Below are 25,209 nucleotides of genomic sequence, written 5' to 3' on the forward strand. Positions count from 1 at the left end.
AGCAACCTCTACCCTACCTGGGCTACAACTACTCCCAATTCATAGTCTCCAATCATTAAAAGTGCAATAGATCACACAATTAATCCTTGCCATCTAACACAAGAAATCCAAGGCAAACTCAAAATCCTGGCAATCCTTCCGCTAACTGGCTCACCCCCGGAGTCGGATCTAAACCCTGGTCCTTCCCCTTGCGTGCTCATCCGCATTCTGCATAACAGCTATCCCTACAAAACATAACCAACACTTCTCTTTCCCATAAGCTTCTTAGATTTTCCAAGACTCTCACTGATTCGAGTATGCATCCTATGCTTTCAGTAGTACAGACCCATACTACCTTCCACACCTATCCATACTTTCCTCAGCAATCCTCCTGAATCCTCTAAGTCACCTACTCCACTGGTGCACCAAATATCCGCTAAACAGCAGCACGATACTCACCGAAGAACTCCTAGGCTCCCCCTAGGTTCCCAATCTCACCGAACCGCCCTACTAACTCGATGGATCATATCCTAGGGTTTCCTAGGTTCCTAACCTCGCCCTGCCATCAACTGCTGAAGAACTCCCCATGATGCCATCCATCCACCTCCTGGATATCGTCATATCCACTTAGTGGCTGACTCCCATCACTTAAGAGTTCCACAAAGCACAAAGCAAGCAGCATTCGTGCAGTAGCACTCTGGTCCCAAAGAACTATCATAGAACGTTCAGCCCACAAACCACGACCCAAGCTGTCCACATCCACCCTCGCTACCGGCTGCCTAATGCATGCAAATCATACACAAAACAGGATCTAATAGACTGTTGAATAATAGAATCTACCCTAAGACCACAGGATATAAGGTCAAATCAGTTATTCTAAGGCTATAAGATCCTAACCGTATACAATTTTCAAAACATACAAATTGCAGTTATAAATACCAATTATCATTCTTATTTTAGCATGACATCCAATATACTCATGGCTACAAGCACCACATATCAGGCCAACCTATTGCTGACTACTCAGCACTAGCATGCAAGTCTACCAGCTCATACAAGATATACAAGCATCTCCCCTAGCCCTAACTAGCATGCGATTTATAGATTCATAATCAAATCATAGCAGATAACAAATGTGGGTATTCTGGGGAAACTTACTCGAGCTCGGCTGATTGCATGCACCACACCCTTTCTTGTCTTAAAAATTCCTTACTTAAAACATTTTTTCCTTTTGAAAACTTAACAAATCCTCAGTCTGAGTTCAGACACACCCGAAAGTATGTCTGAATCCCTTAAACCAAGGCTCTGTTACCAACTTGTAACGACCCAAAAATCAAGGGTAAAATTTTCATTTTTAATATAGCTAAAACATTGATACCATTTACTTCAAACATTTCAAATCATCGATAACTAAATCATTTATCAGAGTTCATCCCAAAATCATTCATTGCGGAAATCATAGGTGTGTGCACTGCGATCAATCAGAGCTCTTCTTTTCCAAACCGATGATACCTGAAACCAAAACAGTAAACCGTAAGCACAAAGCTTAGTGAGTCCCCCAGAGCATACCCCACACACAATCCACATAACACATATCATATTAGCTATAGAAGTTATCTCTACCGTATACTACATGACATATTAGCCATAAAGCTATCTCTACCATATAACATTAGCTATAAAAGCTATCTCTACCACATATCACATAACATATCAGCCATAAAGCTATCTCTACCATATAACATTAGCTAGAAAAGCTATCTCTACCAAATATCGCTAAATAAGGATGCCATGGGCTCCCCCACATGGTCTTATACCTAAGTGTCATGGGATCCCCCCATGGTCTTTCCCTGCCAGACAGTCATGGGCTCCCCCACATGGTCTTACATCCAAGTGCCATGGGCTCCCCCATGGTCTTCCATGCAAGTATCACAAAGACAACTAACAAAACACATACCACATAGTCAATAGCATAGTACATAATCACTAGCATACCACTTAGCATAAAGCTAACTATCATACCACATATCTCTACTATAACTAGTGTACCACATATCATAAAATGGGTCGGATTTGGTGCCTTAGACCCATTGGTATGGTGAGAAGACTCACCTCGCACTGCAAAAGCTTCCCGCATGAATTCCTTAGCCGTTGCCCCGCCAGCTTCTCGAGCTGTCACTACCAAACAATATACCCAATTAGCAATTAGGTCCCATACCAAAATCCTCAATCCATGCATGGGGTAAAATGACCATTCTACCCCTGGTCCAGTATGATCCAAAACTAAGGCCCAATCCCAAAACAAAAGCCCAACACTAGGTAGGTTTTCCAAGCCCACTAGTGGCCTACTAATGGCCCAATTTCCAAATTGGGCACAACCCCTCTAATGGGCCTTACCTTAAGCCTAAACATATGCCCTCAACTGATCCACTAAGGCCCAAAGTCCACTGCCTGCCCCAACTTGAGGCACAAAACACTCCAAGCCCATAACTGATGAGTACGCTAAGCGTACTGGCTGAGGGTGGTGTACGTTGGGCGTACATGCATGTATGACCAGTATACTCCTCTGTTAAGCCACTTTTCCATTAAGTGCTTGATACTCTACTCTATAAGCTACAATTTCATATCCAAGTCCTCTTCAACGTCTAATACCATAAAGTTGCTTACTTGATGGCTTTGCATGACCCACATAAGCTCAAACTCCAAAAATGATAATCTACTTCCATGGAAATGGTCTTAACTCATGCATGAACCCATTAAGACCTCCAAGATGGCAACTTTTTGCCTTAGGGACCCATTTAGAACTAAGAGTAGCAACTCCGAGTCCTAGAAATCGGATTGAATCACAAAGCTTCAACCTTTGGACCAAAATGGTCCAAAAACTCAATCTAAGAGAATTAAGAAGATAATCACCAAGTTTAGATCTTTATACCTTGAAATGGTTAAAAATGAAGCAACAATCCCAGATCTGCAACCTCTCCTTTGAACCACCACCATGCCTTGCTCTTCACTTCCTTGGAAAAATAGATTCACAACCCCATAATGATCTCTAATGGCCTCCAAAGCTCCAAGAACACTCATTGGAGGATTAGGGTTTCATGGTGGCTGCCTAAAGATGAAATGGAGGTTGACCAAAGAGGCATATTATTCCTTTTATAGTGGCATAGCCCTAAAATTAAGGTTTAGAAACTCTGAGCGTACGTTGGGCGTACGCCTCCGACACCCGCATCCACCTTACACCCCTACGTTGGGCGTACCCCAACTTACGTTGGGCGTACTCACCTGGCTGCCACCTTGCATGAAAACTTTTCCATTTAGGGACAAATTCTGCCAACAACTTCGAATTACTATAACTTATTCGTTCTAAGTTTGTTTCCGATGAACTTTATATATACGAAAAGGTGGCATGAAGCCCTACGCTCCAAGCTACACCCCAAGCCTTAAAACCTTTTGGATAAAACCGGAGACCCATAAAAGACCGAATTGTCAGATTACGCTTATACCCTGGGCCTCCAAAGAAACAAACGAGCAGTTTCAAAACCAGGTGTTACAGCCTTGGATTTAGTGACATCAGGATTCGACGTATGAACCTGATCAGTTAGATGAGAACGTCGTTAGATCCATAATAGCAAGATAACTAATGGCAACTATTGACAGATGAGGATTTTTTTCAAAAGTCGTGGGGGCGATTGTGTGGGATCTTTTGGCTCAACAACCGGGTTGGAACCCGGTATCTCAGATGTCTGGCAAATGAACTGAGACGAGGGAGGTCTCGGTGGATTTTGAAAAGCATCCAGGAGGCAACATGCTTGTAACACCTGGTTTCTGGTACGTATTTGTAAATAAAGTATTTTCATTTTGGCCTGGGACTCAGCGAGTTGGTGGCCCAACTCGTTGAGTAGAAGTGCATTGGACACGGGAGTTAAGTGGATGACTCAGCGATTCAAGGACCGGACTCGACGAGTTCGTGATGTCTGGACAAAAACCCTAATATGAGGGTTTGCACCCTATATAAACACATTAACTCAACCTCCTTTGTCCCTAACACTCTCCTAGAACTACATAACGAAACCCTAGCCATTTGTGTGTGTGTGTGTGTTAAGGCCATTTTGGTGCTTTTGTTGACTTGTGAAGCTTGGAAGGAAGAAGAGGAGATTGAGTATTCGACTTGGGGCTTGTAGATCCAGAAATCTCATTCCATATTCAGCTTAATCAAGGTAAAATGCCCCTGCTTTGGTCTTTCATTTGGTTGTTCATCTTTATAATGTGGATCTTGGGTGCATTTAGGGCTTTTCAAGCCATTTTCGTATTTAAGGAGTGTTATGTGGACTTTAGCTTCAGATCTGGGCCTTAAGAGGGGTCTCATGGCATAAAGGTGCCAACTTTAGGGCCATGAGAGCCCCATGCACATTGTAAGACACCTTATATGGATTTTTGAGTTAAAAACCCCATGCATGTGCATCAAGTTTGGAACTTTACATATAAAATGGACATTAGGAGTCCATATCTATGGTTTTGAGGTGTTAGACCTCATTTAAATCGATTGTATGGAGATGGTCAAGACTGGACTCGGCGAGTTGTTCTTGGCACTCGACGAGTCGGTGACCATTGTGCACCAAACCCTTTTCTATGAACAGGTAAATGTTAAGAAGGAAGTCCCTTGTGGGTTTAGATGCGAAAAGGGACCTGGAAGCCATGGGACTCGACGAGTAGTATGAGCAGACTCGGTGAGTCCAAGGCAATCTCCCAATATTTAAAGATGGACTCGATGAGTTGTTCATACAGCTCAGTGAGTCATAGACTGGACAAGTTCTTATGTTGGAGATGAACTCGACGAGTTCAAGAAGGAACCCGACGAGTCGGATGAAGATGGTCCCAATGTTACGATTGAAGGAGAACCCATCGAGTTTTTGCTAGACTCGACGAGTGGAGCCGGGGTTTTGTGTGGGATTAGTGAAGCATGGACTCGACGAGTTGGTAGGCCAACTCGACGAGTCAGGTCAACTGAATGTTGACTTTGACCAATGTTGACTTTGACTGAACTTGGACTGACCCTGTTTAGGGTTGTATGCGATGTGTGTTGACTTGAAGGTTGTTGTGTAGGGATCTAGGAGTCGTAGGGAGTCAACTTGTGCGCCGGGGATAGTTCAGACACTGCACGACATTAAGGTGAGTTACCTTCTAGTAGGGGTGGGTCTAAGGCCACAATGTCGGCCCACCAAAAAGGGGTATTTATAAAATGATGGTCTTTGTGATAGTTATCTTGGTATGGTCATGTGATTTATCTGGATTGTATGTTATGTGTTTAGTAGGGATTAGTTTCCCCAACAGTGGTCCGTAGGACCCAAGGGTAGGTCAGTACGCGGATATGCCTGATTGTATGCTTATATCTGTTGATTGCATGTTAGTAGTAGGGGATGAAATAGTCCCTAGTTACTGGTTGAAAGATACCGATGCTGATTACCGGTTGAAAGATACCGGTGATGGTTACCGGTTGAAAGATACCGATGATGGTTACCGGTTGAAAGATACCGATGGAGGTTACCGGTTGACAGATACCGATGAATGTTACCGGTTGAAGGATACCGAAGATATTGTATGGTATGTGGTATGATGGGGGAACTCACTAAGCTTCATGCTTACAGTTTTGGTTTTGGTTTCAGGTACCTCTTCGTCGAAGGGGAAAGAGTCGGCGGTGTAGCAGCGCATTACACACACATGTTTCCGCAAGAAGTTTTTGGGATTGTACTATGATTTTCCATACTTATGATGTTATGGTTTGAAATACAACATTATGATTTTGTAATGAATGTTTATTGAAAATGTTTGATACAAATGTTTGTTAAACGCGTTAATTCAAAAACGAAATTTTTGGCCTTGAAAATTGCGTCGTTTCAATGTTGTTTTGGGCAGACTAGTGTTTCGGGTAGTTTCAATGCTTCGGGTAGTATTAGTGTTTATAGGATTTCATGTATGGATGGAGTAACTGATTGCTTGGGTAATGCTAAATAACTCACAACGGGATTAAATAATCTCAGAGTAATTGATTTGAGTATGTTGCGCAGCTCTCGTCTGATTCTAACCGTTGCAGGGATGAATCTTCTACTCGAAGGATTATCTGAGCCTTCTGTCAAGTATAAGTGTTCTATAGTGGTATATGATCAGTGATTTTGCCTCGTTCGAGATAACAATGTGATTATGGATTGGAAGCAATTTGTGTGATACGAGACTCTATGAGGTTGGTTTGGTGGCAGATCCGACAGGGAGTCAGGCCATTGAGACTTAGGCTTTGAATTTCAGGTGAAGTAGGGTTACCATCAGTTGATAGATTGACAGAGAGTTGTTTCAGCATGGGCGAACTGTCGGGAAGTTAGGATTTTGTAGATTTCAAGTCTCAGAAGGTAGAAATGGCTTGCAAGGGTTGAAGGTTCTAGTGTTATTTATAGGATAGAAGTTTCGGTTTCCTTGGGAAGGTCATTGATTGCACGGGGTGATGGTTGTACCCTCAGGATAGCGAGTGTCAGTGCTCATGGGAAACATCAGTTGGTTCATGGCAAATACTAGGAGCCACGAGCGTAGCGCGTTATCCGTTTTCATGGTAGGTGATTGCAGTGGACTTCGAGGACGAAGTATAGTTTAAGTGAGGGAGAGTTGTAACACCCGTGATCTAGAAGGCCAGTTAAGGAAATATAACCTTCAGTTATGAGGTCAACTCGTCGATTTCAAGGAGGAGAACTCGCGGAAATTTAAAAACCAACTCGACGAGTTGGGGAGGACCAACTCGACGAGTTGGACAGGGTTTGGGAACCTAAATCCGGGAGTTTGCACCATATTTAAACAACTTAATCGTCTCATGTTGGCCTCATTTCCAACCTCCAAGTCACAAACCCTAAATCTCGAAAACCCTAAAGCCATTTGAGTGTTTGTGAGCCATTTTGAGTGTTTTTTGTGTGAACTTGAAGCCATTGGAAGAAAGAGAAGCTTAGAGACACAAGGAGGAGCTACTAAATCCAGAATACTTGCCTCATCCACAACACTTTTATGGTAAAAAGCTTAAACCTTGCCCTATGGTTATTTAGATCTCCATTTAGTGTCCTTTTTGCTTGTCTTGGTCTAAATGAGATGATTATTGAGGAGTTGGACATCCCAAATGGAAAACACTTTAGATCTGGGGTCTTGAGGAGCTTTCATGGCATAAAGGTACCAACTTTGTGGCCCTAGAAGCCCCTTGCAACATCTAAGCTCTTGTTTTGACCTTTCAAGCTCCAAATGGTCATGCATGTGGGTAAAGTTTAACACTTTACGTGCCCTTTTAGTCCTTAGAGTCCAGATGTATGTTCTTATGCCTTATCTTGAAGTTTTGAGGACTTTTGGATTTAGATTTAAGCCATTTTGGAGTTAGGGTTTGAGCTTAATCTCTTTAGGAAGGGTATTAATGGGTAAAGTTGGAAACTTTACCCTTACAGAGGCATTTCCAGTCTAGATCTAAAGTATGTGGTTAAGATATGAAGGATAATGGCTTAATGAGTTAAGAAGAGGTTAACAAATCGAGGAACTCAACGAGTTGATTTGAAATGTCCTGATTCTGTTGTAAAGGAAGAACTCGGCGAGTAGGGGGAAAACTCGACGAGTTGAATTGCGATATCATGATTTTGTGATTTAGGGGAACTCACCGAGTTGAGGGTAACTCGACAAGTTGAGTCAACTCGGAGCATTGACTTTGACTTTGACCTTGACCTTGCTTATGACCAAGCTTGTCCCAAGGGGTGTTTAAAATAATATGGAGTGTATTCAAGGAAAATATGGGCTTAAGATAAGACCCATATGAGATTGGGCCCAATTTGGAAAATTGGACCATATGTGGGCTTTTATAGATTTTACAATTTTGGGCCTCTTTGGTCTTGGGCTTGGGCCTTAGCTATGAATCTTGTTGGGACAGGGATAAAATGGTCATTTTACCCTAAGTATGGATTATGGATCACGGGTTGGAAGCCAATTGCTAATTGGGTGATATTTTGGTATTAATAGCTCGAGGAGTTGCCAGGGCAGCAACTAAAGATTTCTTGCAGGGAACTTGAGCAGTACGAGGTGAGTTACCTTCCCGACATAAGTGGGTCGAACGCACCAATGTCGTACCACTAATAGTTGTTTATAGTAGAGATTATTGTCTTTGTGATAAGGTATGCCACTATCTGTAGAGATTTGTATGATTGTATGCTATGTTATTATGTGGTAGTGGTAGGAGGGGTTAAATAGACCCCGTTGCCGGTTGAGATAAATTGGAGGGTAGTTTGGGCACCCAGATATTCATGAAAATATGTTATGATATGCTATTATGTGATAGTGGTAGGGGTGAGATAGACCTCGTAACCGGTTGAAATAAACTGGAGGGTAGGTTGGGCACCTAGATATGCCTGACAGGATAGGTCGAGCCCCCAGATATGCTTGGCATGGGTAGGTCGGGCACCAAGGTATGCCTGGCATGGGTAGGTTGAGCACCCAGGTATGCTCAAGAGGGTAGGTCGGGCACACAGGATATGCCTGACAGGGTAGGCCGGGCACCCAGGTATGCCTGGCAGCATGTGATTATGTGGTATGATGGGGGAACTCACTAAGCTTTGTTCTTATGGTTTTTAGTTTTGGTTTCAGCTACTTCTTCTTCGAAAGGAAAGGAGCCGACATGATCACAGTGCATCACACTATGGTTTTCCGCATTATGAGATCTTTGGGAGTTGTACTCTGATATTGTTTTCTTATGACATGTTTTGGTTATTGACGTATTGGTTTTGATTATGATATGGGGTGCCATTATTGATGTTTTTAGACTAATGGTTTTTATAATAACATAATTAAAAATGAAATTTTTGGTCATAAATTTTGGGATGTTACATAGGATCTCCGGCAGAAAACCTTGCGAGGTGATAATAATCACCTGCCTTGATGATTTTATTGATTGAAAATGTTGATTACATAGATAAATATGTAAATGTAAGTACAAGTATCGTAGATCAGCTAATTGTGTATGTTGTGTGTGTAATACAAGTGTTATTTATAGTGTAAAGCAAAAAACAAGAAGTCCAATAATTTCGGGATCCTCCGAGATCAGCTTATAGACGTTATTTGACTTGGTATTCCGGGTCTTTTGCATAAGTCTTTTAGATGAATATTTCTGCACATGTGAGAAAAATAAAGAGGCACATACCTATAATATATGTTAGGAAAATAAATGATAATAATAAGGATCCTAAATTTAATTATGGGATCCTGACCCTAAAAACAGAGACCATTTTTGCAGTTTTGTCTTTTCCTAATTAATATTTTATCTTGACAAAGCTGCAAAAATGGTCAAAGTGGTATGCATTTTTTCCGAGATTTAGTCCAAACCTTGACTTTTTTGGCTTCATGGTTATTTTGAGCTAGTTTCATTACGAATTTGGTCCCCCTCTTTCTCATACTTAGTTCTCTCTCTCTCTCTCTCTCTCTCTCTCTCTCTCTCTCTCTCTCATCTTCTTCATCCTCACCTTTTCACCTGCAAATAAGATGAAAAAAATCTAGATTGCAATGAAATAATAGTTTGACAAAATTGGCTCCTCATCAATGTTTGATCAAGCTTCGTCTTTCATTGCCAGCCACATATCTTCATCTACAACCCATCTTCTTGTTTAAACACCGCATATCTTCATATGTCCATCATTTTTCTTCACAAAAAAATTCTACTCTTCATAGGTTCATCAACTCAAATCCCATAAATTCATCATCATCTTCTTCCAATCCCATTTCGATTATCTCTATGCAAAACAAAATCTGTTTCCATTATCGAATCTCAGAATAACCAGATTCAACGGAGATATATCCTTCCATCTTCACTTATGTTTAAAAATTAAGTCATCACACTCATAAATAAGATTATTACCTATATGTATTTTCTCAAAAACAATTCCTATCATAAGGAGAAAACATGAACCTCCAGCCATTAAACACCGTTTTCGTACTCACCGTATTTTGCAGATGAATTGCTCTATCACTTTAACTCAAGCTCCATAAATTGTCAAAAGGGGCTAAACATAAATTTACATGTAATAAGTTTATGTCTTACCACCTTAGATGTCAAAAGGAAGCTAAGCAATGTAAAACTAAAATAGGATTTTATTTAACTCCTTAATTTCCACATCGACTCAATTAAATAATGGATACAAACCAAATTGGTACGATAACGAGTCTCATAAAATTAGTCCATAATTTCTATTGATTTATTCCATAAACCAATTTAATACATAGTCATCACTCATCAACAATTCAACATGGGGTTTTACTATTTCATTTCATCAAAAAGCATAGATTGCATTTGTTTAATACTTCATCTTGATCATTTAAATAGATATACTTACATATATACCTTCAAAAATACCTTCACAAAATGCCCAACTTAAACATTATTAATGACCAATGGATCTAAAAACCTCTTTTTTCAACTCCATTTTACTTCGATAACATTATCTTACAAAGCATACATAGTATTTATCTTATCTATTTAATTGCGTAAACTACAATTACTATTATATTTGAGAACTAAATAATATAATCTATAATACTCAAAGACAAAACCTTTAGGTGTAAAAGTAAACCTTAAACTCATAGTTGGTTAACATCATTTTATCTACTCTCGTATTATCATTTAATGATTAATGATGTACTAATTTTCCATATTCACAATCTTTACAATTTAGTCCCTTTATTATCTTAAATGAGTTGTTAACTAGTTATATTTGTTTCATTGCAATGTGGGCATTTATTCCAACAACCGATCTACAAAAAGTAAAATTAATCACACCACCGAACAATATCGATCATGTTTTTCATTGCAACGCGGACGTTCTCACCTTCCAATGATAGTAACAATTATATACGCAAGTATCACAATATGATATGCATGTGAACAAATGGTGGAATCAAAGTGAAACAAACAGTTGAAGAATCATAAAGACAAAGATCAACCTTTACCTATTGGTTTTGCAATGGCAGAATATACAAAGAACTTTGCAGTGTGTAGTGGTAACAAGGCCATGGACGAAATTGCTTGGAAAAAACATAGTAACAATAAATGACGGGACTAAGATACATTTATATTGCCCAAACATAAAGTAACAAAGGTATATGCGTGAGTGTTTTATCTTTATAATATATGAATATGCTTCATTTGTCTTAAGTGTTTTGGCATATAGTGTCATAGGTTTAATCAAACTTTTGCACTATAAATATACACTCGATTAGTACTTCTATATCAATCTAATCCAAAATGGCAAAAAGCACCAATCCTCTTGCCGTTATATTTGTTTTTCTCTTTGTCTTCTTCCTAGTCTTGCGTATAGGTAAGCAAAAACCGAAAAACTGATTCTTAATGAAAAAAATACATTTTTAATTAGTTGCTAAAAAATATGTTCCTATTAGATTTTTTGTGCCCAACGTTTTGTAAATTAGTGATGGTAATTTTGTTAAACTTTGGCCAATTTGATTTTTATATAATGTTGAAAATAACTGCAGATACAGTGGTGGGTACGAAAGAGACAAACAAGATATGCGAGCGGAGAAGCAAGACATGGTCAAGGTTTTGTGGAGACTCAAAGCACTGTGATCAGCAATGCCGGGAATGGGAGGGGGCAAAACATGGAGCTTGTCACCGAGATGGAGTTGGGAGGGCATGCTTTTGCTATTTCAATTGCTAAATGTTACAAGATCAGTGAAGAACAAACGAGGTGTATCATGGGTTTCGTAGTTTCTGGCTCTTTGAATAAAAGTAATAAGTGAAGGTTTAATTATTGTTGTTGTAATGAATAAACGAGTGTTTTTAAATATTATATAATTATTGTTTTGTGTTTTAAATGCAATATTTCATAGTTGAAATTTCACCAAAAATATTTAACTTCGAAAATGATAAACTTCATAGAAAACAAAAATCCAAGAAATTCCATGGGATTGGATTGGGGCCAATATGAATATCACCATTGAACCGGTCTCATGATTTTAATGTGTGTATTTTTTCAGTTTGATTTGGATTTTTTTTTCGATTTGATATTTGATTTTTATCTACATAGAGATATTGGAGTTGAGTGTGAGGGTGAAAATTACAAGTTATTTTCTATTTCAATTGGCCCAAGTAAAAGCCGTATCGTATTGGGCCTAAGAAAGGCCCCAAACTTTGACTGAACAACTAACAACGTGGTGAAAGTAGAACCTTAGGGTTTTTACTGTTTAATCAATCGGAAGAGCGCCGGGAACCACCGTTACCGTCATTCGTCGGCTCCTCTCTCCGCCGCGCATCCTCTACTATCTCACCTGATCCAATGGTACGTGTATCCCCTTCGAAAATTTTCTTCTTTCTGTTCTAGAATCGCTGCTTGTATATTTACTGTTTAAACACCCTAAAATCGACGTTACCTTTGTAGGCTCCGAAGAAGGAGAAGGCACCTCCGCCATCTTCCAAGCCCGCTAAGTCCGGAGGTGGAAAGCAGAAGAAAAAGGTCACAATACATTTACATTGTTTCGAGCTTGTTGATGATTACTGATTCGTTTGCATCTCTGAGTTTGTTTCCATGCTGTAATACTATAAGTTTGATGATCATGAAATTGATGTTGCGGAATGCAGAAATGGAGCAAGGGAAAGCAAAAGGAGAAGGTAAACAACATGGTATTGTTTGATAAAGCTACTTATGATAAGCTAATTTCCGAGGCACCCAAGTTCAAGCTCATCACTCCTTCAATTCTCTCTGATCGTTTAAGGGTATTTCTTTTTTCTCCTACGTTCTTATTCTTTCTATTGCAGACATCTCTTTGCAGCATCATTTAGGTTAAGTTCTTGTGTCAAAATAGAATGTACCTTACTTTAGGGGTACGTTTAATTTTAGGGTTTTAGGAGCACTTATGAGATTGTATCCATGCTCTGAACATATTTGCACCCAAGGATCTAAACATATTTTGATGATTTTGTTTTGACTTCCATGTATCTTATTTACTTTGTCTGATTTATTGTATCTTTGGCTTGCCTCTTTCTATAGGACAAAAAATGAATAGTATAATGAATCATGAACTAGGTTTTCTTGTTTGTAATTTGTTGAAATACATTTCTTGATATCTAGTTATGGTAAAACATTTTTGGAATTTATTTTTTTCTTTCTTGTTCTTACATTAATGGGAGATGTAGACATTTTTTAAGCAACTTATTCTTTGCTTTCAAAGTCCTGTTCACTTTGCTTTTGAGTTCGGTATAAAAAAAATATAAAAGAAAATGGTAGATTGGGGACCACAAGGATAGTGTATTCTTCATTGTAAACATTGTATAGAATAATCTAGGCCTCCAGGGTAATTTATTATGACTAGGATGAGGAGGAGATTTTTGTCTTTTGTATATATGTCCCAGCTTCTTCGGTGGACAAAAGTTTGAAATCTGTTTCATTGACACCGGTCTCAGTCGTAGTCTTATGCATGTCAAACACAATACAAAGCTATCATGTTTTGTTCTGGCTTATCATGTGCAACAAATATATGTTAAAAGTTCGATTACATCATATTTTTAAATCCTATACTTCTATTTATGTGTTGCAATTATGAATATTTTTTTAATGACGATGACAGATTAATGAATCACTAGCACGAAAAGCAATTAGAGAGTTGATGGCAAGAGGTACAATTCGGATGGTTTCTGCTCATTCAAGCCAGCAGATATACACAAGAGAACAATTCATTAATACGGCTACTTTTTTCCTTACGTGTACTTGTGATTTCCTTGGATTGTTATAGTTGTTTGAGAGAGGCGAGAAAGAACGATTGAAGGACCTTCTGAGTGAAAAGCTTATCGAGTGTGGTTGGAAAGATGAAATGAAATCCCTTTCTAGGTTCTCTCTCTCTCTCTCTCTCTCTCTCTCTCTCTCTCTCTCTCTCTCTCATAACGTGTACATATACACACATACATAATAGAGATGCATATACTGGCTCAACCTCTCTGTTCTTATGCATATACAGTGGTGACCTGTGAAAGCAAACTTAGATTAAAAAATGGAATAATGTCATTCACCATGATATTGGTGAAGCAAAGACCCTGTTTTTGGAAGGAGTTGAGGAGGATAATCCAGGTTTTCCACTAGATTTTGCAGGGATTACTGTTGTAATTGATACACGGTAGTCTATTAAACATTGTAGCTTCAAAATCAACCCACTAAAAAGAGCGTGCAGGGGCAATGTGGTCCTAAAACTTTAAAAATTGAATTTATTTAATATAATAACAGTGTGCATGGGGCAGTATGGTCCTAAAACTGTAAATTTTGAATTTTACTAATATAATAACAGTGTGCAGTGGCAATATGGTCCTAAAACTGTAAAAAATTAATTTTATTAATAAAAAAAGTGTGCAGGGGCAGTATGGTCCTAAAAATGTAAAAATTGATTTTTTTTACATATTAAAACAGTGTTTAGGGGCAATATCATCCTACAACTATAAAAATTGATTTTTATTAATATAAAAAACAATGTTCATGGGCAATATCGTGCTAGCACTGTAAAATTTGATTTTTTTTAATGTAAAAACAGTGTGCAGGGTCAATATGGCCCTAAAACTTTAAGAATTGAATTTTATTAATATAAAACAGTGGGCAGGGGCAATATAGTCCTAAAACTATAAAATCGTTTCTGAACAACTTGATTGCTACAACATTTGTTACCAACTTAGTATTTTCAAATAAATTTTAAAATAAAGAACACTACAAAGCGAAATTGACCTAATATTTTTTTATTTTTTTTTTTCGTGAAAGGGGCACCATGTCATGACCTTTTCTATAATAGTAATCGTGTGCTAAAGTACTACAACTTCTGGTTCTGTAGGTATACGTTGCTATTATCCTGAATGTGATTGCTTCAAGGAGTAAGGGTTTAATCCCTCTCAGAAATCAGGTTTTATTGGTCTCATCACTGATTAATTACTGCATATTTTCTTTTGGATGAAGTTTTTCATTATCCATATGGTGCTCAAATGTTTATTTTTATGTCATATTATGCTATTTTAAAGAAGAGTGCTCTGTCTAAGTTCATAACAGGTATATGTTTCACTGATATTCTTATGTTTTCTTCTAGTTCATACAAAACCAAGGGTTTGTTTTCAGTGTCTCAAATGAAAATGAAATACAGGTATGATATCTATATGTCCATGTAATTTCATCTCTTATATCCTTACGAAAATGCTTGTGATTTTGAAAGGTTTGGGATCTAGAACAGCGGCAGTTGGATGCTAATTTATAATGGGGATCCAATATAAAAGTGCCTTCTCTGTAATTTGTAGCACCAATTACATGTGAGTTTCCGAAAAAGTTCATGGTTAATTGTTTATTATTGCAAACAGATATGTTAGAGATGAGTATGGATATTTGTCTGAGTTGAAGTATGACATTGAAGAAGGGAATATCCAACCCATGTCCTATCAGCTTCCTCCAGATCTCATAGTTGGTAATGCAAATATGCAATTGCTCACTACTGACTTCTACTAATTGATAGTTGGCACCTTTTTTACATAATTCAGTTCATTAATTATCACTACTTTCCATTTTGGCAGATGGAGGTGGGATTCAAATACCTGATCATCAGTTTGTTGTGGGACTTCTTGCCCAACCGTGTTCCACTATGGAAAATAATTAATCTTTTCTTTTTGGTTTATCATTGAAATTCATTACCTATTTTCTTTCTTTATGATGAGTAGGTCAATCTGTCATAATGTGCATAAATGGATTGGGTTAAGTTATGTTGCATATATCTTTTAATCTGCAGAGTGCCTGATTGTATATCAAAACGGGTTGATAATTTTATGGGCTGTGGGCATGGTCAATTTTCTATATATGGGTTTTATTTTTCAACTTAATCCAAAAAAAAAAATGTTCCATATTAATTTTTACATAATGTATTGCTTACCATAAAATCTGTTTGCTATTTGGGTTAAATAAGAATCATTACTACTTTTTTTTAACTCATTATGTCATAATGTGGTCGTTACTGAGAGGCTAATTTTGTAATCTTCCTGTTTTTTCGATTTCTTTCTCCGCAAAGCGGGGTTCTTAATATACATATGAAAGGCATAACAGCCTTATGAACTATGTGAGGGGTGCCTGCTTTTTCTGCTTTTTGACATAAATGGTCCCTGAAATTTATTAAGATTGTCAATTTTGGCCCACTTTTTAAATTTTATTCAGTTTTGGGCCATTTTTTTAAGTCAAAAACCAGTTTTGGACCACTTCTGAAATTTTTAGTTAAATTTTTTTAAGCAAAGCCATAATCACCTACTAGTAATATTAATACTCCCTGTTTTGTGATAAGTTGCTAGTTTTTTATTTTAATTTTATTTGGAATTAAAATCACAAGTTACAGAACAACCCTTGTAAACTTCTGCCTATCTTTAAATATTATTAGTTTGGATGTTAAATTTGAAGGGGGAAATTTTATTATTTGGAAATGTTGACTTTTACTAAAGTTACGACGAAAATATAATTAAGGAAATCTTATAAAATTATTGGTTGTCCGAACCACACGTATTGATAGTTTAAAACCATGAACACACAATGTTTTTTCTAGGATTGTAAAGAACATGTTTGTTAAACGTAGGGTGCATGTCTGCAAGTAGCATGATGACATCCGATTAAGATTTAACGCCAACAAAGTGATTTTTTTTTCTTCGTGTTTTGTAGTTGCTCGCACATAAATGTTTATCATGCGTTTATTATGTGGTTATTTATTTATTTATTAATTGTATGTTTTATGATAAGTATGGTTGCATGCAAATGTTATTTTGGATTTGTTATATACCCGGTGTGTTTTTTTGGATGACATGTTTAGCGGGAACGGGTAGGTGTTTAATCGTCGTGATCATGATGGATGTGTGTGATCGGCGGGGATGAAAATTGAGAATCATACTCATTTTCTTGGATATTTAAAATTCTTGAGTGCGATTGATATGTTATCCGGTGATATGTTTTGCTGAAGATATATGATAAAACTATTTTTTTTAAGTGATGAACATGTATGTGCAACACGAACTCACTAGGCCCGAGGCTTGCCCTTTGAGAAACTTTAAATGTGTGCAATTCTGGAACATATTTAACAAGTGGCAAGCGAGAATGATTGATCAACAAGACTACAAATGAGTTCCGTAAAGACGTAACACCCGGAGCTCTTTGGTTGAAGACTTTATTTTATTTTATTATGTTTCCGCTGTAGTTTAGTCTATAAGTAAGTTTATAATTGATCTGAGGCGATGTTAAAACAATTATTTGTCATTTAATCGATATTTGAAAAGTGGGATGTTACAAAGCATCGTTTTCTTACTCATTGTATTTGGCCGATGAATTGCTTTATCACTTTAACTCAAGCTCCGTAATTTGTCAAAAGGGGCTAAACATAAATTTACATGTAATAAGTTTATGTCATACCACCTTAGATGTCAAAAGGAAGCTAAGCAATGTAAAACTACAATAGGATTATATTGAACTCCATAATTTCCACATCGACTCAATAAAATAATGGATACAAACCAAAATTGGTACGACAACGAGTCTCATAAAATTAGCCCATAATTTCTATTGATTTATTCCATAAACCAATTTAATACATAATCATCAATAATTCAACATGGGGTTGTACTATTTCACATTATCAAAAAGCATAGATTGTATTTGTTTAATACTTCATCATGATCATTTATATATATATATATATATATATATATATATATATATATATATATATATATATATATATATATATATATATATATATATATATATATATACCTTCACAAAATGCCCAAATTAAAGTATTAAACATTATTAATGACCAATGGATTTAAAAACCTCTTTTTTCAACTCCATTTTACTTCGATAACATTATCTTACAAAGCATAGATAGTGTTTATCTATTTAATGGCGTAAGCTAGAATTATTATTATATTTGAGAACTAAATTCTATAATACTCAAAGACTAAATCTTTAGGTGTAAGAGTAAAACTTAAACTCATAGTTGGTTAACATCATTTTATATACCCTCATATTATCATTTAATGTACAAGTTTTCCATATTCACAATCTTTACAATTTAGTCCCTTTATTATCTTAAATTAGTTGTTAACTAGTTATATTTGTTTCATTGCAACATGGACATTTATTCCAACAACCGATCAATAAAATTAATCATACCACCGAACAATATCATCATGTCATTCATTGCAACGCGGACGTTCTCACCTTCCAATGATAGTAACAATTATATACGCAAGTATCACAATATGATATGCATGTGAACAAATGGTGGAATCAAAGTGAAACAAACGGTTGAAGAATTTTAAAGACAAAGATCAACCTTTACCTATTGGTTTTGCAATGGCGGACTATACAAAGAACTTTGCAGTGTATACCGGTAACAAGGCCATGGATGAAATTGCTTGGAAAAACATAGTAACAACAATAAATGACGGATCAAAGATACAATTATATAGCCCAAACATAAAGTAACAAAGGTATATGCGTGAGTGTTTTATCATTATAATATATGAATATGCTTCATTTGTCTTGAGTGTTTTGGCATATGGTGTCATAGGTTTAATCAAACTTTTGCACTATAAATATACACTCTATTATTACTTCTATATCAATCTAATCCAAAATGGCAAAAAGCACCAATCCTCTTGCTGTTATATTTGTTTTTCTCTTTGTCTTCTTCCTAGTCTTGCGTATAGGTAAGCAAAAACCGAAAAACGATTCTCAATGAAAAAATACATCGTTAATTAGTTGCTAAAAAATATGTTCCTATTAGATATTTTGTGCCCAACGTTTTGTAAATTAGTGATGGTAATTTTATTAAACTTTGGCTGGTTTGATTTTTATATAATGTTGAAAGTGACTGCAGATACAGTGGTGGGTACGAAAGAGACAAACAAGATATGCGAGCGGAGAAGCAAGACATGGTCAGGGTTTTGTGGAGACTCAAAGCACTGTGATCAGCAATGTCGGGAATGGGAGGGGGCAAAACATGGAGCCTGTCACCGAGATGGAGTTGGGAGGGCATGCTTTTGCTATTTTAATTGCTAAATGTTACAAGATCGGTGAAGAACAAGCGAGGTGTATCATGGGTTTCGTAATTTCTAGCTCTTTGAATAAAAGTAATAAGTGAAGGTTTAATTATTGTTGTTGTAACGAATAAACGAGTGTTTTTAAATATTAAATAATTATTGTTTTTGTTTTAAATGCAATATTTTATAGTTGAAATTTCACCAAAAGTATTTGATTCCAAAAATGATAAACCTCATAGAAATAAAAAAATCCAAGAAATTCCATGGGATTGGATCGAGCCCAATATGACTATCACCATTGAACCGGTCTCATGATTTTAATGTGTGTATTTTTTCAGTTTGATTTGGATTTTTTTTCGATTTGATATTTGATTTTTATCTACATAGAGATATTTGAGTTGAGTGTGAGGGTGAAAATTACAAGTTATTTTCTATTTCAATTGGCCCAAGTAAAAGCCGTATCGTATTGGGCCTAAGAAAGGCCCCAAACTTTGACTGAACAACTAACAACGTGGTGAAAGTAGAACCTTAGGGTTTTTACTGTTTAATCAATCGGAAGAGCGCCGGGAACCACCGTTACCGTCATTCGTCGGCTCCTCTCTCCGCCGCGCATCCTCTACTATCTCACCTGATCCAATGGTACGTGTATCCCCTTCGAAAATTTTCTTCTTTCTGTTCTAGAATCGCTGCTTGTATATTTACTGTTTAAACACCCTAAAATCGACGTTACCTTTGTAGGCTCCGAAGAAGGAGAAGGCACCTCCGCCATCTTCCAAGCCCGCTAAGTCCGGAGGTGGAAAGCAGAAGAAAAAGGTCACAATACATTTACATTGTTTCGAGCTTGTTGATGATTACTGATTCGTTTGCATCTCTGAGTTTGTTTCCATGCTGTAATACTATAAGTTTGATGATCATGAAATTGATGTTGCGGAATGCAGAAATGGAGCAAGGGAAAGCAAAAGGAGAAGGTAAACAACATGGTATTGTTTGATAAAGCTACTTATGATAAGCTAATTTCCGAGGCACCCAAATTCAAGCTCATCACTCCTTCAATTCTCTCTGATCGTTTAAGGGTATTTCTTTTTTCTCCTACGTTCTTATTCTTTCTATTGCAGACATCTCTTTGCAGCATCATTTAGGTTAAATTCTTGTGTCAAAATAGCATGTGCCTTACTCTATGGATACGTTTAATTTTAGGGTTTTAGGATCACTTATGAGATTCTATCCATGATCTGAAAATGTACCTAGGAAGAACATTACATGTGGCCCCAAAACTCACTTTTTGCAACCAAAGGATCTTAACATATTTTGATGATTTTGCTTTGACCTCCATATATCTGAAAATGGTAGATTGGGGACCACAAGGATAGTGTATTATTCATTGTAACATTGTATAAAATAATCTACACCTCTAGGGTAATTTATTATGACTAGGATGGGGAGGGCATTTTCGTCATTTACACAAGTGAAAGATCAAAAGCAAGTTCATGTCGGTGGTAGTCTAATACATGTCAAACACAATATAAAGCTATCATGTTTTGCAACAAATATATGTTAAAAGTTGGATTATATTATATTTTTAAATCCTATATTCCTATTTATGTATTGTGATTATGAATATTTTTTTTAATGATAATGACAGATTAACGGATCATTAGCAAGAAAAGCGATTCGAGAGTTGATGGCAAGAGGTGCAATTCGGATGGTTTCTTCTCATTCAAGCCAGCAGATATACACAAGAGCTACCAATACATAAAAACCTCCTTCACAAATAAGTAGAGCTATGTCCACTTTTGACTTTGGCATCTTTATTTAAGTTGATTTAAGTTCATTTAATTGACTAAATTTTGATAAGTCATTTGCAATTCGCCAAAAAAAGTTAGATTTATTTCACATTTTTATTAAATCGATTATTTTTGTTCTCAAATGGTTGGCATGTCATCACTTTTAGTGGTTTTGTTTTTTTCCCATCAAATCATATGTATGGTACAGACCGATGTCTGTTCGGATAAAATGTTATAAGCATAAATGTATTTCTCTTAAGAATGAATTAATGATTAAATCGTCTGAATGAGACTAATTTACCCTTACATTTAAAAATAAATTAAAATAAAAAACTACTTTTACATTATTATTCAAAATATTTTACGGGTTTTAACGTTAAAAAAAAAGGTCAAATAGTATACTTTAAACCAATGTATATTTGTCTAGATTAATTGTTTAATTATCAACACAAGAAACTAGGTCTTAGTTGAGGCCCACTATAATGAATGTATGAATCCAAATGCATTTTCAAGAGTAGAGATGAGTACGTGATTGGATGATATGTGCCATTGGCAAAATGGCAAATGGTTTAGGTTTTTTAGACATCTCATGATGGAAGCAGCTATGTGTAAAAGCTTTTTGTTTGAAATGCTTGTTTGCTCGTGCTTGATGCTATGTCAATTGTTCCGGTCATTAAAAGATAATGACTAGATAATGACTTGAAAGGATAATGGATTTTTAATTTTATTCATATTTAGTCACTAAACTTTTTTTCATTATCTATATGCCACTAAACTATTGAAACTGTTCACATTTTATTCTTATGACCGTGTTTAGTGGCAAATAGATAATGAAAAAAAAAATAGTCACTAAATGTGAACAAAGTTGAAAGTTCGTTTCCTTCTCAAATTATCCTAATATTATACCCCAAAAAAGGTATAACGAAAAACGAAACCAATATTATATGTATAAGTTTTAAGTTATAGAACTATGCAATATAAATTTAGAAATTTTCATATTACACACAAAATACATTTAGAAATATTTTCAATATTATTATTCTTTTTAATTTTTCTTATGCAACCTATGTTAAAATATACATACATATAGTTGAAAACATACATACGGTCAAACACATACATACAGTCAAATATATAGAAACATAAATGGTCTATATTATATTAAAGTTTCAAAAGTAGCCCGTATGTAAAAAGTTATTATAGGAATTCTCCCTCGTTAGTTATAAATTTTTTATTTTTAATTTTTTTTCATTTTTAACGATTATATTTTAAAAATAAAATGGTATAGCATTAATTTTTTTGTGAGTTTAAAGCATCTTATTTTCATTAAAGAAGAAAAAATGATAAAGAACAATATGATATTTTTATTTTAAACATACACAAAATAATTTTTCTTAACAGTTTTGTACATAAAACATACAGAGTCAAATATAAACTGAAACTGCCCAACGAACTAACCAACAACATCTGAAAGAGAAAAAGAAGATGATTCTTTAATGAAACTAAGCAGCATCATTAGTTTTAAATCTATTATCAATAACTATTGGATTTACATTAAGAATGTAATCTTCATAAAGATTTCAAGCTAATTTGCATTAGCTCAAACATGAAGTTGAGTATGATATTTAGATAGAATCAAAACACCCTATTGGTAGCCAATAATTAGATTAGGTGTCTAAAATCAAAACTAAATTGATATAACTTTATAAACTAAAAACAAAATACTTTTTGGGTAGCCTTTAATATCTAAAAATAGTTAGGAACAACTTAAGGAACGTGATGAAATAATTTGTTTTTTATACCTTTTTCGGGGTATAATATTAGGATAATTTGAGAGGGAAACGAACTTTCAACTTTGTTTACATTTAGTCACTGACCACGGAACTATTGAAATTGTTCACATTTCACCCTATTACCGGTCATAAAGGTAAAATGTGAACGGTTTCAATAGTTTAGTAACAAATAAATAATGAAAAAAAAAATTTACTGACTAAATGTGAATAAAATCAAAAGTCCATTACCCTTTCAAATTATTATCCCCTTCAAAAATTATTGACTTGTTCAAGGACCTATAAATGATAAGTTATTATCCCTATACTTTCATTTTATACATATTAGACCAAAAAATATAAAAATTTGGCGGTGGCCCACCTGCTCACCGATTTTCATACATATTATATTCCCCCACCCCCCTCCCCCCAAATCATATGTTGAAGCTCCGCCCCTATCTGCAAGTTCTTGAGTTCATGAGTTTACACGATGAAGGCAATGAAGATATGAAAAATCAAACACATAAAGCAACCCAAAAATATTATGGGTTTGTGTTTCAAAAAAATTAATTTACAGAAAATGACCGGAGGTGCAATGTATACCCAAAAAACCGGTTAAACCTATAATATCATGTTATAATGATATATTTTGAGCAATATAAGAACTTTCAATGGTAAATCATGTACGTAACAAAATATTTTACTCTTACAAATATTAACCCTAGTTATACCGTCGAGTTATATGTTAAGATTTTTTAGTTTAATAAAACATTTTTGACATTTTATAAAATAACAAGTACTTCCTACTTTGAATCCAAGTTTCTTACATAAAAATAGGCTATATGGATTAAATAGGATTTGGTGCTAGCTTCAAAGGAAAAAGGTGGGTTAGACATGGTAAGTATCCTTGCTTTTAATGCGGCTCTAATGGAGGTGGAGGTTTGTCACCGATGAACAATAGGCTAGGTGGGTTAAAGACTTAAAGTTATTGAAGTTATACATGGTTTGCATCTAAAAAATTAAATATTTTTAAAGGCTCAAGACCAACAAGAAGAAAAATATCGTTATCTTTATTATAATTTTTTATTTTTAAATAAAAATATATAATGAAAAAAATTAGGTCCTATGCAGCTGTCCACTTTGTCCCCCCTCAACGCCCCCATGGTGTGCATGACACTTTTATATGCAACGAGATAAGTCTAAAAGTTCAAGGAGTTTGGTCTACTATCAATTATCACTGGTTCTATAAATATCTTGCACGGAAAATATATCATCTTGGTAAATACTCTTGAAATTTGAGTGGATGATGGTTATTGTACGAGATTTTGGTTGGAAACTTGGTGTAGGAATGTAATTTGGAAAACTAAGTATCCTATATATATTATAACAAATTGAATTGCATGAGGAGCAGGGCTCATTGGGATGGAGACAACCTTTAACACTGGTTTCTTATAACTTATATATTAATAAGCGTCTAATTCTTTTATTGGTTAAATAAAGGGTTAAGTTATGTATTTTCCCAAAGTATAAGAAAGACGGAAGTTGTAGAGGATGGACAACATATACCCGTTGGTATATGAGATTGTAAATAAAAATATAATCTTTTTTGGAAAATTTAATCCAAAAGAAAGTGTTAGTTGACTCGTATATGACTGCATGGATATAAAGATCATCAAAATCCGAGTTTGTATGAACAAATTATGGTTGTTCAAAGTTGAGGAAAAATCTATGCAAGACCGAGAAACAATTTTAAGATATACGTGACGAGAACTCATAGGGTTGTAAACGAACCGAACGAACACGAAAGATGGTTTATTCATGTTCATTCGTTTAAGTTAGCCAAACAAATGAACGAACACAAACAAGTTTTCTTGTTCATGTTCGTTCGTTTAAGTTAGCTGAAAAACGAATGAACACGAACAAGTTTTCTTGTTCATGTTCGTGTGTTTATGTTCGTGCACATGCTAAACAAACATAAACGAACAAACATAAATGAACAAAGATAAATAAACATAATTGAACATATATGAAAATTAATGTACATATAAATATAGTAATGTAATCAGACACAACTAATCATATATGAACATAAAATGAACTTATATGACGAACATAAAAAAACGTAAATGAATGTTCATGAACATAATTAAACGAACGAGACAATTGTTCATGTTCGTTCGTTCGTTTAACTAACCAAACGAGAATTTGTATACTTGTTCATTCATTTATTAAATAAACGAACATAAACAAACATCCCGCCAAAAGGTTCACGAACACTACGATGAAACTCGCATCTAAATTTTTTAAAAAAATGGGTTTTAAGGGAAAATATTGATCGTTTTGCCCCATAGTTCATACTTGCATTCTAGAGAAGGAAAAGAGAATAGTTTCTTGATGAATTTTGAAGGTCTGGAGCTCAAGCTTGAAGATTTTAAAGAGAAACCAACAGAAGCATCAAAGAGATTCATAATTAAGTTTCTATACCTTGGATTAGAGTTAGCTGAGTTGCGGAAATGGAGACAAGAATATGGCTTCAAGAGTCGAAGTTTAATACATGTAAATTATTACAAGTCGAGTAACCATA

At 35.6% G+C, this 25,209-nt stretch overlaps 3 protein-coding genes across 11 annotated transcripts; all 3 read left to right on the plus strand.

Moving 5' to 3' along the window:
- Positions 1-12,084: 12,084 nt before the first annotated feature.
- On the plus strand, positions 12,085-15,872 carry LOC111918245 (40S ribosomal protein S25-3). Of its 9 annotated transcripts, none has more exons than XR_008226693.1 (8): positions 12,085-12,323; positions 12,423-12,497; positions 12,623-12,757; positions 13,609-13,868; positions 14,851-15,153; positions 15,223-15,282; positions 15,365-15,468; positions 15,575-15,872. XR_008226693.1 is itself a non-coding variant. In XM_042898334.2 (4 exons), the coding sequence occupies exons 1-4, from the start codon at positions 12,321-12,323 to the stop codon at positions 13,771-13,773; spliced, it is 378 nt and encodes a 125-aa protein (XP_042754268.1). In that variant the 5' UTR covers positions 12,085-12,320; the 3' UTR covers positions 13,774-13,872. The 9 variants fall into 9 exon arrangements, 1 of the variants encoding a protein (XP_042754268.1); XR_006187227.2 differs by having other exon boundaries at positions 14,851-14,919; positions 15,100-15,153; positions 15,223-15,468; XR_008226692.1 differs by having other exon boundaries at positions 14,851-15,282.
- A 2,788-nt stretch (positions 15,873-18,660) lies between these two features.
- On the plus strand, positions 18,661-19,247 carry LOC111918187 (defensin-like protein 1). The gene is made up of 2 exons (XM_042898494.2): positions 18,661-18,739; positions 18,910-19,247. The coding sequence occupies exons 1-2, from the start codon at positions 18,667-18,669 to the stop codon at positions 19,089-19,091; spliced, it is 255 nt and encodes an 84-aa protein (XP_042754428.1). The 5' UTR covers positions 18,661-18,666; the 3' UTR covers positions 19,092-19,247.
- A 246-nt stretch (positions 19,248-19,493) lies between these two features.
- LOC111918244 (40S ribosomal protein S25-4) lies at positions 19,494-20,999 on the plus strand. Its single transcript, XM_023913922.3, has 4 exons — positions 19,494-19,711; positions 19,811-19,885; positions 20,011-20,145; positions 20,715-20,999. Exons 1-4 carry the CDS (start codon positions 19,709-19,711, stop codon positions 20,826-20,828), a joined length of 327 nt encoding a protein of 108 aa, XP_023769690.1. The 5' UTR covers positions 19,494-19,708; the 3' UTR covers positions 20,829-20,999.
- Positions 21,000-25,209: the final 4,210 nt, after the last annotated feature.

Source organism: Lactuca sativa, chromosome 9 (assembly GCF_002870075.4).
Source record: "Lactuca sativa cultivar Salinas chromosome 9, Lsat_Salinas_v11, whole genome shotgun sequence".
In the NCBI taxonomy this organism is placed as follows: Eukaryota; Viridiplantae; Streptophyta; class Magnoliopsida; order Asterales; family Asteraceae; genus Lactuca; species Lactuca sativa.